The sequence below is a fragment of the Aspergillus aculeatus genome (assembly GCF_001890905.1).
Source record: "Aspergillus aculeatus ATCC 16872 unplaced genomic scaffold ASPACscaffold_7, whole genome shotgun sequence".
NCBI lineage: Eukaryota > Fungi > Ascomycota > Eurotiomycetes > Eurotiales > Aspergillaceae > Aspergillus > Aspergillus aculeatus.
The window spans coordinates 820,474-836,426 of NW_017962982.1; the positions used below are offsets into that span (position 1 = coordinate 820,474).

Consider the following 15,953-nt stretch of genomic DNA (forward strand, 5'->3'; position numbering starts at 1 on the left):
TCGCCCACCATGTCTTTAACCCCAATCATCACCTTCAAAGCGGGTATCTGTGACCTCGAGGTGAGTTGTCTCTCAGAGCTCCGACCTCCCATCAACACACTGGAAACATACCGTCCCCTCTTTCGATGCTGATGCTGACTGTCTTTCTCTCTTGGTGGATCAGTCCGGCAACGTTGTCAAGCCCAAGCCCACCCCCGGATACATCTACCTCTACATCGAAGATGAACTGGTACACTTCTGCTGGCGCCCGAGAACTGCCCCTCACACCGAACCTGATTTGGATCTGGTGATGGTCCCTTCCGACGGAACATTCACTCCCTACAAGCCGGCTGGCAACGCTGCCCCCACCAATGGTCGCATCTACGTCCTGAAGTTCTCGTCGAGCTCGCAACGGTACCTGTTTTGGCTGCAATCCAAGTCGCAGCACGAGGGTGGCAACCTCAGCTGGTTCAGCCCCAGGGATATCCGACTGGGTGAGATTGTCAACACGTTGCTGCAGGGTGAGGAGGTGGACGTCGAAGAAGAGATTGCCAACTTGCCTCGGGGTCCCTCGAGCGGCGGCGACGACGACGAGACCATGGAGGATGTAGAGGGCGTGGACCACGACCCCAGCCACAACCACGGAGGTAACAGCGGAGGCGCTGGCCCCGATGCTACCGGGGGCGATGTTCGGGAAGAGGGCCAAGGATCGAGGGAGGGCGGTGCCGATGGTGGAAGAGCGTAGGTACATATCTCGACAGTTCCTCATGTTCACCCTAGGCTTCTTACACTGGGCGGACTGGCTGTACCCTTCGAGCTTTTTAGTAGTTTTTTTTTCATAGATATGCTACTGTACGAGTGCTGACTGGGAGTTTTCCGCACTGTAGGGCCGCTGCCGACTCGGATCCTTCATCTGTCGTGCAGAGCTTTCTGCAGTCTCTGGGCGGGGGTGCGCGCCAATCCCAAGATCCCGAGCGGCCTTTCACTACTCTGCAAGACCTCCTTCCTCCGTCAACTACGCTTCCCTTCTTGGCGGCCGCCGACGCCAAAACCGTCGATCACCTGCTGAGCTTCTTGCCTCCGTCGCTTCTCCTCCTGGCACAAGACATCGACGACGCGGCGGTAGCTGATCAGGACCCCGAGATCGCGGAAGCCGCCATGGGGTCCCTCGACGAAGACCAGAAGAAAGACATCCTGCGGAAAGTTCTGCACTCGCCCCAGTTCGCACAGAGCCTCGCCAGTCTGACCGTGGCTATCCGAGATGGTGGATTACCGAGCATTAGCGAAGCCCTCAAGATCCCCGTGGAGAATGGCGGGTTTATGCGTAGAGGAGGAGTTCCCCTAGGAGGTGGTGATGCTGTCGAAGCGTTCCTCCAGGGCGTTCGGAACCACGTGAAAGATACGACAGCTGAAGGAAACAATCGGATGGAGACTGATTAGATTTTTCTAGTTTTGGCCTGTCAATAGTTACAGTAAATGTTTTTTGATTCAATGATGCTTAAATTTCCCAGTCATTAGCCTGCCCTACCGTGTTTATATAAGTTGAGGATTAGTGTATATTAAATATGGAGTGAGCTATGGAAGGGAGATTACTTATTTGCGTTGTGACGCCTTGAGACACGCAAATTAGCGGGTTCTGCATGGATGAAACTCCATGGACTCCATGGACGGAGAGTGGACTCTATTTTTGGATGCTCCGGAGGTGTGGTGGGGACCAGCTTTGGTCGCAGGCAGCCATTTCTTGCTCGGTGTGGCGCGCGAGGTGGCTATGATTACCGAGTATGTACGGAGTACTTTCGATCAATTGTGGAATGTTGATCTTGACTGATGTATGGGAGTGACGTTTGAAAGACAGTAGAGTGTAGAGTGCTGGACTGAATACGTAGTGTAGAGTGGAGGAGAAAAGAAAATCTAGACTCCCTGTACCAGAGAAAAATCAGGAATACGTAACTGATAGGTTGCTCATTGCTGTCAGGGACACGGGGGAGAAGAGGAAAGCGTGAGGCAGGCCGCGGGTATGGAAATGATCCATCGAACCAGAATAATGATGTTTTTCTATTTATTTATTTATATTTTTTTTCGAATCATCATAAGGCTCGGATGTTTAGCAAATGCTGGGGGTCTCTTCTCTCCCTTTCAGCCATACAGAGGTCGTGGATGGATAAATCGCCCCAGTCGAGGGCCGCATTGGCGTAGTTCCAGACACTCCATTCATGTCCATCATGTCCAGAATCCATACACCGTCGCTGTTTCTGCCAATCTGTCCACCCACCAGTGATTTCCCCCCCCCCCATCCCCAAAAAAGACACGATCAATTTGGGCCCTCCATTCCCCATCTGTCTGACTTCCTGAGTGTTCCATTCTAATGATCGAATTTCGAATTCATCATGGTCGGACACTAGCTTTGATTGGATCCTGGCCCACGTTTTCCGCTCGGGGAGCCCACCCCGGTCACCTTTCAGCCCTTTTTTGACTCTTTCGACCTTGGACTGCTTTGCTTCGCCTACGTACTCGTACGTACGAGTCCAGTACACTGCTTGCTCGAACTACTACTAATTCTCAGCTTTTTCCCGCACCCTCCGCCTCCAGCGGTGAATCTCTTCTTCACTTTCCCCCTGCATTTGCACCTTCGCACGCACCTCTCAACTGCTGTCTGGGAGCCCTGCGTCTTCCTTTCCTCTCGACTCCCTCTGGACCTGCAGCGGCCTGCGATGTCTGCGTTCGGTTAGCGCATCTGAATTGCCCCCCATGGCTTCCAGCAGCCATGACCGCGGCACTGACGACGAACATCTCTCCTCCCAGCACTCAATCCCCTTACAGGACCTTTCTGGACCATTCGACTCTGATCTCGAGCCGAGGAATACGGCAGGTGGAGTTGCGAGCAGACTGAGCCGGTCATTGACTGGCAGAGGCCGAAGCGGGATCAATTACGAGCGCATCGCGCATGATTCTCCGATCGACAGGGTGGCCGGCGTGCCCCCGCATCACCACGAGGAGGACGAAGGCGCTACGATCGATGACCCGGGCGCATTCGCCCAAGCAATCTCCTCGGTCGGACTCAGCTTCGACCCCTCGCACCGTGCCTCTCTCACGCCGGAACCTACCCGCGATGGCTCCAGTATAGACCTTGACACCGTTCCCCTAGACGGGGCCGAGAATTATCTCTCCCACACCGATACCTACACCGATACGACCCCGTTAACGAATATCCGAAACGTACAGTCCATGGGTGGCGCCTCCAGCTCCGAAGACATTCTGCACCACGATGATGGATACGGTGCGCCCACGGCCCAGCTCGCTGCTGCGGGCAATTCGGATGCACGGTTAGGCGACGACCTGGAGGGCGGCTTTCATGGCAGACGGCGCGGGCTGAGCAGCCCTGGCGAAAGGTCGCGCTCGCTGTCTCCCTCAGCCCCCGGGTCGGCTCTGCAGCGAGCCAGCTCGATGATGAAGTCTATGTCTCAGCGTATCGTCAACCTTAGTAACGAATCGGAGGTCGTGGAACAGTCGATATTGAGGGAGGAGTCGCACAAGAATGCGCGGATGGAGGAACCACCGGCCCTGCCGTCCTTACCAGACTATGCGCACGATACACCGTCTCCCCTCACGCCTCGCAGCCCGGCGGCTCATCATCACGAAAAGCTACCTTCGAATAGCAAGGCATGGCGCGAGGTCAGCAACCCGTTGAGGGGCAAGTCCCTGGGATTACTGGGTCCGAACAATGCTCTCCGAATGTGGCTGTGTGACATCTTGGTTCACCCTTTCACTGAGCCTTTTATTCTGCTGGTGATCTGCATTCAGACAATCCTACTGACAGTCGAATCATCTCGTTCCGTTTGGAGTCATCCGCGCGATGTGAATTGGGGCAATGCCCCCACGGATTATGTTTACCTAGCGATCTTCATCATTTATACCCTCGAGATCGGCGCGAGAATTCTGGTGTCCGGCTTAATCATCAACCCTGCTGAATACAGTACAATTGACCGATCATTGGGCTTCAGGAAAGCCGTGATTGAGAAGGGGAAAAACCTCATCATCCCACAACGTCAGTTCTCAGTGAGAAAGTCATCCGTCGCTCCGGAGCAGCCGCAGGCTTCGATCATACGAACGTTCACGGGCGGGTTAAATCAGTTGGAAAATCAACATCAACTGGAGCACCAACTAGCCGATGATCCGTTGCAGAAAAGTCGCGTGAGACTGGCTCATCGTGCGTTTCTCCGCCACTCGTTCAACCGTCTCGACTTCGTCGCGTTGATTGCTTATTGGGTTTCTTTCTTCCTCTCGGTTTATGGAGTCGAAACTCGCCAGCAGCTGTATGTCTTTAGCATGCTCAGCTGTCTCCGAATCCTTCGTCTTCTGGCTTTGACGAACGGTACTTCTGTAAGCCTGGCACTCATATCTGTACAGCCGACTTCTAGCTAACTCAATTAGATCATCTTGCGAAGTTTAAAGAAGGCCGCGCCACTGCTCGTGCACGTTGCATTTCTCATAGGCTTCTTCTGGCTCCTGTTTGCCATTGTCGGCATCCAGAGCTTCAAGTCCAGCTTACGGAGAACTTGTGTTTGGATCGGGGTGAATGGCCAAGACAACTATACGCAGGATGAACAATTCTGCGGTGGCTACCTTAACAACGGTCATAATATGCCATGGCTAAGTGCTGACGGGATTCCCACCACTTCCAGCCCGAAGGGTTACATCTGTCCTCAAGGGTCTCTATGCATTGAGGGCGACAACCCCTACAATGGGACCATGAGCTTTGACAACATCCTCAACTCGCTGGAGCTTGTGTTTGTGATCATGACGTCGAACACATTTACGGATATTCTCTATTATACCACCGACAGTGACTACCTGGCTGCCTCTCTTTTCTTCGTGTGTGGGTTGATCATTCTGAGTTTGTGGATGGTCAACTTGTTGGTTGCGGTCATTACACACTCCTTCCAAGTCATTCGCGAAGAAAGCAAGCGCAGTGCATTCGCCGTGCAGAAGATAGACTCAACCGACAAGGAGGACCCGTCCGCCCGCAAGATAAGTACTATCAAACGTATCTACGACAAGACGGAATGGCTCTGGGTCTGTATCATCATCTTTGACTTGGTTGTGCAAGCCCAAAGAAGTGCTTCTATGGGCGCTGACCGCCAGGCTCTTATTGACAACACAGAGATCATTGTGACTATCGTATTCCTGATTGAGATTCTCTTGCGCTTCGCCTCAGACTGGCGCAACTTTCATATCAAAGCCCGCAACTGGGTTGACCTGGGTTTGGTGATTGTTACTTGTGTCATCCAAATCCCAGTCATCAGGAACACCCGTGCTTATGATGTTCTCACGATGTTCCAAATTCTTCGCGTGTACAGAGTAGTCCTCGCGTTCACAGTGACCAGGAACCTTATCATGGTAGTCTTCCGCAATGCTACTGGATTGCTGAATCTTATCGTCTTCGTCTTCCTGATTACCTTCCTTGCATCCATCTTCGCAACGGAGCTCTTCCGTGGTCAAATTCCTGAGGAAGATGATGGCGGAGACTTCATCTATATCACTTTCTCTGACATTTACAACTCATTCCTGGGGATGTATCAGATCCTGTCTAGCGAGAATTGGACAGACATCTTGTACAACGCCACGACATACACGGAAGCCTACAAGACTTCGTGGATTTCGGCCACTTTCTTGATTATGTGGTTCATTGTCTCCTGTTTCATCGTTCTGAACATGTTCATTGCTGTGATTCAGGAAAGCTTTGATGTATCAGAGGATGAGAAGCGGCTTCAGCAAGTCAGGTCATTCTTGGAGCAGAAGCAAGTCAACATGTCTTCGCAGGGAAACCTGTCCCTCTCGAAGATCCTGATGATGGGCCGAAACTCCGAGCGCTACAAGGATCCTCTTGATCACGGGCCAGCGGCGCTGGAGATGCTATTGAAAGATGCTGTTGTGCAGGAATTCCTCGACGAGCAGGAGCCGCCAGAGTCCGAACGGAGGGAAAGCGTGCCGTTGGAAACGACGACCACAGCGGAGACGTCGCAGCCTGGTATCTTCTCGCGCACCTGGAACAAGTTCGCGACATCGGTCATGCGTCGAGAGCCTAATCCATTCTACTCCAAGCTGAAATTCTCGCGAGCATACGATGAATTGGATCCGAGGACAATGGCTCGGGAGGTCGTATCGGCCGCCGAGCAGAGAAAGCGGGCGCAACGTGAATATCTGATGCGCCACCCCAATTACAACAAGTCATTGTTCATATTCGCGCCGGATAACGCAGTCCGGAAGTTCTGCCAGCGTATGGTCGGACCTGGACGCGGAACCCAGCGAGTGGAGGGTGTCGACCCATACAAGCCCGTGTGGTTCACCTTCTCTGCTTTCATCTATGCCGCCATTGTCGCAATGGTTCTGCTGGCCTGCATTACTACTCCGATTTATCAGAGCACCCACTTCCAAAATAACCGAGACTGGTTCACTTACACGGACATGGGCTTTGCGATCTTGTTCACGATCGAGGCCCTCATCAAAGTCATTGCCGATGGGTTCTTCTGGACACCTAATGCGTACTTCCGCAGTTCATGGGGCTTTCTTGACGGCATCGTTTTGATCACTCTTTGGATCAGTGTTGGAGGTTCATTGTACCAGGACTGGGGCCTGACGCGGGCGATTGGGGCTTTCAAAGCACTTAGAGCTCTGCGACTGCTGAACGTTAGTGATAGTGCCAAGGGTACTTTCCATTCGGTCATCATCGTTGGAGGATGGAAGGTCATTGCTGTAAGTTTACCACTGACAAGGATGACATGGTTGCAAACGCTGATGTCGGTAGGCTGCTGCGGTCTCGATGAGTTTTCTGATCCCTTTCGCTATTTATGGGGTCACGCTTTTCGCTGGGCGGATGGTCCAGTGCAACGATGGCGATGTAGCAGGTAGCTTGGACGCCTGCATCGGCGAGTATATGAGCTCTCCTTCCAACTGGGATGTGCTTGCGCCTCGAGCCGCTGCCAATCCCTACTACGACTTTGACAATTTCGGTGACTCCCTCTTCATTCTGTTCCAGATCGTCTCCCAAGAAGGGTGGATTGATGTGCAGCAGAGTGCAATGAGTATCGTCGGGGTCGGACAGCAGCCTCAGGACTACTTTGCCCCGGAGAACGGGCTGTTCTTCATCGTGTTCAACTTGCTCGGCGCCGTCTTTGTCTTGACCTTGTTCGTGTCTGTTTTCATGCGCAATTACACGGAACAGACCGGAGTGGCCTATCTCACCGCGGAACAGCGTTCGTGGCTGGAGTTGCGGAAGCTGCTGAGGCAGATCAACCCTTCCAAGCGATCCTTCGACAATAAGACCAAACAGTGGAAGATGTGGTGCTACCGCGTGGCTGTCAAAAAACACGGCCGATGGGCAAAGTTTGTAACTTGCATTCTTACGCTTCATCTTCTACTGTTGGTCTTGGAGTTCTACCCAGAGGCCCATCTGTGGAATACGATCCGACAGATCTTGTTCTTTGCGTTCAACATCGTCTACATTGCCAATGTAGCGATCCGAATCCTTGGCCTTGGCTGGCACAGATTCAGCAGAAGTTCCTGGGACCTTTACTCGTTGATCTCGGTACCTGGAACACTGATCACGACGATTCTCACCTTTGCGAACTCAGGCCATGTCGTCTCGGAGCTGAACAAACTCTTCCTTGTGTCGATTACACTGCTGATCATTCCCCGGAATAATCAGCTCGACCAACTGTTCAAGACGGCTGCCGCCAGTTTCACGGCGATTGGGAATCTGCTAGCCACCTGGTTTGTGCTGTTCCTGGTCTTCGCGATCGCAATGAACCAGGCGTTTGGCCTGACCAAATTCGGCTCTCAAGAAAGCGACAATATCAATTTCCGCGACATCCCGCGCGCCCTGATTCTCCTCTTTCGGATGAGTGCTGGTGAGGGATGGAACGAGGTCATGGAAGACTTCGCTACCATGGAACCGCCCTACTGCACGTACAGCAGCAACTACTTCGATGATGACTGTGGCAGCGCCCCGTGGGCTCGCTCGCTCTTCATTGCGTGGAACATCATCAGCATGTATCTCTTTGTTTCACTGTTTACGTCCCTGATCTTCGAGAGCTTCTCGTACGTGTATCAGAAGAGCAGCGGGCTCTACGCCATCAGCCGCGAGGATGTCCGTCGCTTCAAGCACGCATGGGCTACGTACGATCCGGATGGAACGGGATACATCACCAAGGAACAGTTCCCGCGACTGCTGGGAGAGCTGTCCGGTATGTTCTCCATGCGGATTTACGACGGCGAATTCACGATCCCGCAGATTCTGGAAGAATGTCGGGTTGACAGGCGCGACTCGCTTCTTGCGCATCGGAGAGTGGTCGAAGGGCTTGATCTGGACAAGATGTCTCGCATCCTGCGGCGCATCCCAGTGGAGAATATCCGCAAGCGACGACAGCAGCTCAATTCATTCTATGAGGAGGTGTTGGTGTCTGCGGACCCGGTGCGCGGGATCTCGTTCCACTCGTGTCTTATGATTCTAGCGCATTATAACGTGATCAGTGACAGTAAAAGTCTCCGGCTCGAGGAGTTCCTGCGCCGCCGGGCCCGCCTGCAACGGGTGCAGGAGACCATCCGACGGCAGACGGTGATCGGGTTTTTCGACACGCTGTATTGGTCGCGGCAGTTCCGCCGCAAGGTGGAGCACAAGAAGTCGGCCCGGATGAGCGCGGTGCCGCAGTTCTCGGTGCCGGAGATTTTCGTGGACGACGGATCGCAAGACGAGCCCACGGCCCTCACCCACGTGGCTCCGGGTCCTGCCGACCCCTTCGGTGGTAGTGGCAGTGGTGAGGAGCCCCTGCAGCCGATGCTGTCCCCGACCTCGCCCACGCGACGCGACGGCGGGGGACCGTCCCGGCTGGGCGGTCTGCCCCCGATCGATACCAGCATGGGCGGGCGCATCTCGGCGGCGAACTCGCCGACCGAGTGGTCGAGCATCAGTCCGTCGCTGTCGCCGCGGCGGGAGCGGGCCAACACGACCTCGTCGTATGGCAGCGGGCCAGACGTGCTGGAGGAGATCCAGAGCGCGACGTCGGAGCGGCCGCCCAACGTCAACGACGTGATGCAGTCGCTGGGCGACTCGGCGTGGGGCGAGAGTATCCGGCGGAGTTTTACGCAGCGACGACGGTCCGGCGAGTAAATATGTGATTTGAGGTTGGGCCGATGTGGAGCAGGGTTTTCTGGTGTCTTTCTTTTTTCTGTTTAGCGTTCTACCGTTCCCGTTTGTTAGCTCTGCATCTAGACATTCTGTATTTCAGGAGGCATGCTAGAGAGGTTCCATGTACATTAAGGGGGAAGGAGCCGGGATCATGATAAGTGATGATGATGTTGATGATGAGATTTTCATCTTGAGGAGTGAGCTAGGCTATGTGGAAAGATACACACTGGATACAGTGTAACCAGTGTTAACTTATTGTACTGTACAGCAAGACTCGATTCTGAATTCCTTTGTGGTCTTGTAGAAACTACATCCCCTCTAGTAATCCAGACCTGGAAGAATAAAAACCGAACCTAAAAGCATAGAATAGAACTGTATCGAACATAGTGGAGTGATCCAGTCAGTCGGGTGCTGTGCTGTGTTGTGTTGTGTTGTTGTGTGGGCTGCCTGCCTTGGTGTAGATCCATCACGTGGATGAATCGAACGCAATGCGATGCAAATGCATGACCTATCACTTTTCATCGTTGGGAGAAATTACGGAGTTCAATAAAAAAACACAAAGAGAAAAAAAAAAGGACACACAGCAAAAAAAACTGGTTACATCATGATTGTCATTTCTCCGATCGCTAATTAGTTGATTTTGGTTGGGGGGGGTTTCCTTTCCGCCTGATTTGCGTTGTTTGCCCTGATTTTGTGGGCTGTATGTATTGTACATAGAATGTACCTAAATTGGGTTGGGGGGGGGGGAAATAACATGAGTAAGGTTTTGCCTGGCACTGGCAGAGTAAATCGCTTTCCTTCTTTGAGAGGGGAGACAGAGAAGAAGCAGGGCGAGCAGGGTGAATTCTGGTAATTAGCTGGAATGACAGGGCGTGATCTCTGGTTTGGGTGGGTCTATTCTGGGTCTTTTGCCCCGGATCGGGCAATTGGATTGTACTGCCCGTACAGTATACTTCTACTCCGTACTCCCCCTAATTACTGATTACTGAGACGGAGTCCGAAGGAGGAAGAAAGGGTGCTCTCCATGCTCGGGACGAAAAGCCCTTGAAACCGCCATCATCAATTGCATAACATACAGGGGCCTGCAAGAATGTTTGGTGTTGCTGCAGTCGGAAAGAAGTTAAGATTCGGCTGGAGCGGAAACGGGGCGGGAAGTGGGAGTTGAAGTGTGTCTGTTTGCGGTTAGTTCTTCTTGACGGGCATTTATCATTGTGTACGGGGGGGGGGGATTATATTATGATGGATGGATCAGTCCCTGCTCTGCTCTCTGGTCTTGGATGTCATCATCACCTGGAGTCGACTTCTTTTTTTTTTTTTTACTACTGTCTGTGTGTCCTCGTATTGGAATGAGGGTTTTTTTGGTCCTTGAGGGGTCGTTCCACTTGACTGAGTCGAACTTATAACTACACTACCTTACCTTACCTTACCTGGTGTGAATCCACAATACACCTGAGATTGAAGTCGATCTATCACCCTCGATTCATCACACGGGATCCATCAGACTGAGACTAAGTCTGAGTCTACTTGTGTTACGGAGTACTTGCCTACTCTTTTTCCATCATCATCATCATCATCATCATCATCTTTACTACCTACTGCCATTACTACCTGCTGCCCATCTACACTTACTCTCCATACTTCTACCACCTACCACCTTACTCCCACCATAATTCAATACTACTCATCCCATATATCCTCCCTCACCTCGACCACGACCACAACCATGTCCGCCCACAACGAACCCCAACATACACAAACATCCACCCCCGGCCTCCACCTCCTCCACACCACCTTCGCTCTCCCTCCGCCATCCTCCTCGCAAAACCACCACTACAGCCACTCCCAAAAACCCGCTCCCAAAAGAACCACCACCACCACCCTGCTCACCCCCTCCACCTCGCCCATCATCTCCCCGCTCAGCTCCACAACCACCAGTCCAACCTCCTCCCCCATCTCCAACCCGGAATCCATCTCCTCCACCTCCTCCGCCTCGCTATATTCGACGGCCTCCCCGCCCCCATTCGCCTTCCACCGCTTACACTTCCCTTCCTCGGGGGCCACCACCACCAAGACCGAACCCAGCACCACCACCACCAAACCGCAATACAAATATAACCCCCACCCACCCACCAAACAACGAGATCTCACCACCCCACCCCTGAGTCCACATTTAGTCCCTTTCACCCCGGCGCCGAGGACACCTACCACGCAGTGGCAGACGCAGTCACAGTCACAGCAACAGCCCCAGCACCAGCAGGACCAGGACCAGGACCGAGTCCTCCCACCCCTCTCCCTCCTCTCCCTCTCCCCCTCATTCTCCCGATCGTCATCGCCCTCGCCCTCGCCCTCGCCCTCCCTAACACTGGGACCGGGACTGGGACTGAATCCGCAGACTCAAACTCCTCGACCACTACAGCTGCACCACCACCACCACCAACTCAGACCAAGGAACCTCTCGAAAATCGAAAAGGAGGTGCTCGAGGAACAAGGCCGCGCGGCGGGGGATGCGGTGGAGCGGGTGGGGTTGGGAATGTTGGAGCCCAGACCGTCGTTGCCTTGTACTGTTGCGGCGGGCGGGATAGGGATGATCGGTAAGGGGGGCCTTGGAGTGGGAGGGGTAGTGGTGGCGTTCGAGGGGATTGAGGAGGTGTTGGCGGGGTGAATTTGCTTCCTTTCTTTCGCAAACTCTCTCTCGGGGGGTGGGTAACTACCTGGGGATAATATCACCAGGGACCAGACTCCTACCGATGGATCGATCAATACCGCCAAAGGATTGAGGGTTAAGGGTTGGGGGTGTTTCGTTTACACTAAATGCGGCTTGTGAGAGTCGGTGCAACAGGTGCCGTGGTTTGTGGAGGCGCTTTTTTTTTGGCTCTGCTTGGGACTTGGATAGCGAGTACCGTGGGCGGTTTGTGCATGGGAATTACTTAGTTTTCATTCGTGTGTTGGAACTTGTTGATTTGGGTACGGGCGTTGAAAGGGCAAGGGTCAGGCGGAGTTCGGTGTTCCTGGCTATGGCTATGGCGGATGCTTTGTGAGTTTGTCGACTGTGTATGTGTGCGGCTATTGTTCTACTCTACTTTACTTTCTGCCAGGATCCTGGGTACTGGGATATACCTACCTACTTACAGCTACCTAATTTACATACTTTGGATATGAGGATTGATCCCTTTGGCTGGCCGGATGATAACATAATACCCTGTAGAGACTAGCGTGGGAGAGCTGGCATCTACGGGGAGTTGACTTGTATCTGAGAAAGGTGTATGATGATCGATTCGGTTGGTAAACTGCCGACTTCAGACCTCGGAAGATCCATCTTCGAATTCCTAACAAGAAAAGAATCACTGCAACTGCATAGGCAGAACGTAAAGACAAGCCGGTGAAGACCCTCAGGCTGCATGCAGGCTGGAATCGTATTCGAAAAAAAAAAGGCTGGAATGTACGTACATGATCAGGGTATCGTGAGTCGAAGAAAACATGTGCAAAAGGGTAAAATGTGCAAGGTTGTGTGTATGCGTATGTGTGTCTTGAACTGGTGAAACTATGAACACCGCGCCATAGGAAGGTCTATGCACATATGAGTGGACAAGGACAGTAGAGGTGGATGTCCAGATCAAAGGGAATAAAACAAGGTCGGTGTATCAGAAGACGTCTGGACATACAAGATGTATGTATGAACGCTTTTCTGTCTTGAGCGCAGGCTGTACCTGTAATAGAAGGTCATTTGGCTCAAACGCCTCAGGGGAATATCACAATGCTTGACCCGTTAGAAATGTTGCCAAAGTACTAGGTGCTCCGCAGCAGGTTCCGTTTCAAGGCATGCAAGCAGGCAGCAAAGAAGACGAGGTGAATGACCAACAAATTCGGCTGTGCTGTTCATCTCACCGCACCCCCTTCTTCCTCTGATTCGGCCACAACTGGCCCCGACAATTCGCCTCGCCGCAGAGACACCGCACCGCACTGGGATCGATCTTGGCGTTCTTGACGACGCCGCCGCCGCCGTCGGAACCGGGATTATAGTCGAAGGTCAATTCCGTGTACGGCGGGATCTCGTGCAGGGCAAAGAAGGCCAGATCGTACAGGTCTCGATCGGCGTGGTTGCGAGAGACAGGGATCATGCGGCAGTTCGGGTTGCACGAGTGGTTGATGAAGCGAGTCGGGCCGCCGAAGTTACGCCCGTCGATCACATACTTGCAGCCGGACTCGGTGGCTTCGTCGTCGTCTTCGTCGGCTTCATCTTCGTCGTTGTTGGAGTCCTCCTCATAGTCTTCGTACTGGCCGTTCAAGAAATCGAGACTGAAGAGGTAGGATGCGCCGTGCGCTGTGTGAGCCGCTTCACGGAGATCAGCGGCCGTGGTGGTGATCACTTCGCCTGTGTAGCAGTCGATGAATTGGCCGGCGCGGATACGGTCTGGTGAGCGGAGGCCTATTGAGATGAATTATGAGTAAGAACATTACTCGGACTATGAGGAAGAAACAGCTGGGTTGACCCAAAGCACAGGGACACTTACCAAACCCACGATCCCCGGTATAGAAAATCTCCAACCGCACGGTACGTCCATTCTGGACCACGCGATTCCAACATCCCGCATTGCACCCACACCGGTCACTACACTCGTAGATCATGGCCTTGCGCGTGAGGAATTCCGGCTTCAGCACCATCATGCGCGGGTCGTCTGGGGCTCCCCGGTACGGCATGATGTTCGTGTTGCTCTCGTCCTCCTCCTTGGACAGACACAGGCAGATCTGCGGGTTGCACACCCCGACGCAGGTACAGCCCGCGTTGAACTCCTCGGACACGGGGACCACGCCCTTGCGCAGCGGGTTGGTGTTGACGAACTCGAAGTTCATGATGAAATCCGCCAGGCGGGACTCTGCGGCCGGATCGTAGGTGACCTCGGGTCCCCGGATGGTCCGCAGCTTGCGTTGCATCGTCTTGTGCGTCTGGTGCCGGACGTTGGGGGGTCGGGTCAGCAGCGGGCCCGGGGCGCCGAGGACCAGGGGCGTGTCGGCTCGCTTGACCTTCTTGGCCTTAGGGTAGGCGCCCTTGATGGCTTTCCTTTGATGGGCGTCTGTGGGGTAGTAGGTCTGCGAGAGGGCTGTGGGGGGCTGGAGGGGAGGGATTGGTCTGGATGCGTGGGATGATGAGGATGAGGATGATGCACGGCCGTTGATGCTGCGGAATTCAGGGAGTTCAGACTTCAACTGGCGAGATGACGGGGTAGGAATGATGACATCTGGGATGGTGGAATGGGGGGTAGAAGCTGATGAAGAGTCCGGGGTTACTGAACGAAGGGCAGAAGGAGCAGTGGCTGGCCAGGCGCTGGAGCGTCGTGGACTCTGTCTGCGTTCAATGCTCTGGGCCTCTTGGCTTGAGATGCTTCGTCTCGAGCTTGGTCTGATCGGCTCGGGCTGGGAGGAGACACGCCGCCCTGGCTCATGATGGTTCGACCTGTCAAAGAACTTTGACACTGCTAGAGCAGAGAATACATCTTTTGTGTCGGACTTTCTTCTCTTCACCGGCACTGACTGTGAGACATTGGGTGCGCGGTGAGCCAGGCTGCGTGAGAGTGAAGCTGCGCTTGTAGATGGTGTCTAGAGCCCAAGTCAGCTGCTGTTACCAGTGCATTCTGCCTTAACACAATGGTTCTTGTTTGGGGGCTGTTCTTGGGATTTAGATATATACAAAGGTACAAACTTTGAGAAGGTGTGCAGGGTATATTTAGAAAAGATAGAAAAGAAATAGGCATAATTAAGTCCAGAAGGGATCTATTGCTGTATAAAAAGGCAATATAGCAACATAGCAACATAGCAACGGGGTATACTCAAAAGCCAGCGGGAAATCCTTGAGAGGCGATAACCCCCAAAAAACACAGATTTGAAAGTCAAAAGGACTCAAGCAAACTCACCTGATTGGACTCCTCCGTCTCCGAGTCTAATGTCAGGTCGATGAACATAGCTGACATGGTAGCCACAGTTCAGACCAAGAGACCACTGATGTTGTAGTATCAAAAAAATGCAACATAACAGACAAGATGTAGGGAAAGCGGTGTTGAGGCGGTGTTGGCTTTCAGGGAAAGGGAGAGAGACAGGACTTGAAAAATGGTCTAGCCTGTTTGGGAAATACCCTGCTCAGTTAGCTAATTAATATCAAGTGAATGATGATTATATAGAAAATCAAAAAGTCAAAGAATCAAAAAATCCTGATTAACTGAAATCAGCATTTTTCTTCTCTTGGAAAGTACTGAGTTTAAAGTACAAATATGCCACAAGAGACTAACACATAGTCAAAAGCTCAGAATGACCAATATTGACTGGGAAGATGGTTGTGCTGATAGCATGTCCAGCAAGCATTCTGAATTGGCCAATCAGTGGCCTCGGATGAACTGCAAAGTAACGAGCTGCTTCGACCCGCCCAACCGAGTCTGTTTGCAAATGGATAAGTCAACCAGCATTGGCCTCGCACATGTGCCAAGCACCAGACAAATAAACACATTTCCAGTTTCGAAAAAATCTCCATGGGATATTGTACCCAGATAATGTGTTTCGGGTTAAATAGATGCTCTGCCTGGGACAAGATCACAGCCTGAACCTTCCCTATAGATCTTGTTGTTTGTCGGCGCGGACATATCAGATTGTGACTAAGCAGCACACATCCTGGTCAACATCTCAGGATATTCTTAAGCATTCTTAGAAAAGAAGCGGTGGCCTTAGTAATATTAAAGTTATCTCTGCTGACTCTTTGGGAGAATATAACATCTGTCCAGCTTAAAATTCTGGCATAATCCTC

The 15,953-nt window shown here is 52.7% G+C and overlaps 4 protein-coding genes across 4 annotated transcripts; 3 read left to right on the forward strand and 1 right to left on the reverse strand.

The window, feature by feature from the left end:
- Window positions 1-9: 9 nt before the first annotated feature.
- On the forward strand, window positions 10-1,419 carry ASPACDRAFT_60154 (uncharacterized protein; the record flags this gene model as incomplete). Its single annotated transcript, XM_020203534.1, has 3 exons — window positions 10-60; window positions 164-720; window positions 822-1,419. The coding sequence occupies 3 exons, from the start codon at window positions 10-12 to the stop codon at window positions 1,417-1,419; spliced, it is 1,206 nt and encodes a 401-aa protein (XP_020056652.1).
- A 1,056-nt stretch (window positions 1,420-2,475) lies between these two features.
- On the forward strand, window positions 2,476-9,432 carry cch1 (calcium channel protein CCH1). The gene is made up of 3 exons (XM_020205139.1): window positions 2,476-4,359; window positions 4,411-6,732; window positions 6,785-9,432. The coding sequence occupies exons 1-3, from the start codon at window positions 2,728-2,730 to the stop codon at window positions 9,143-9,145; spliced, it is 6,315 nt and encodes a 2,104-aa protein (XP_020056653.1). The 5' UTR covers window positions 2,476-2,727; the 3' UTR covers window positions 9,146-9,432.
- Window positions 9,433-10,886: 1,454 nt separating this feature from the next.
- On the forward strand, window positions 10,887-11,825 carry ASPACDRAFT_42900 (uncharacterized protein; the record flags this gene model as incomplete). The annotated part of the gene is made up of 1 exon (XM_020201177.1): window positions 10,887-11,825. The coding sequence occupies one exon, from the start codon at window positions 10,887-10,889 to the stop codon at window positions 11,823-11,825; it is 939 nt and encodes a 312-aa protein (XP_020056654.1).
- Window positions 11,826-12,637: 812 nt separating this feature from the next.
- clrD (histone-lysine N-methyltransferase Clr4) lies at window positions 12,638-13,831 on the reverse strand (the record flags this gene model as incomplete). Its single annotated transcript, XM_020205140.1, has 2 exons — window positions 12,638-13,589; window positions 13,675-13,831. 2 exons carry the CDS (start codon window positions 13,826-13,828, stop codon window positions 13,045-13,047), a joined length of 699 nt encoding a protein of 232 aa, XP_020056655.1. The 3' UTR covers window positions 12,638-13,044.
- Window positions 13,832-15,953: the final 2,122 nt, after the last annotated feature.

Excerpts from the sequence above, each read along its gene's own strand:
- cch1 (XM_020205139.1), top strand. The coding sequence starts at position 2,728 with ATGGCTTCCAGCAGCCATGACCGCGGCACTGACGACGAACATCTCTCC. Across the intron at positions 4,360-4,410 it reads CTTTGACGAACGGTACTTCT|ATCATCTTGCGAAGTTTAAA; the intron begins GTAAGCCTGGCA and ends TAACTCAATTAG. Across the intron at positions 6,733-6,784 it reads GAGGATGGAAGGTCATTGCT|GCTGCTGCGGTCTCGATGAG; the intron begins GTAAGTTTACCA and ends TGATGTCGGTAG.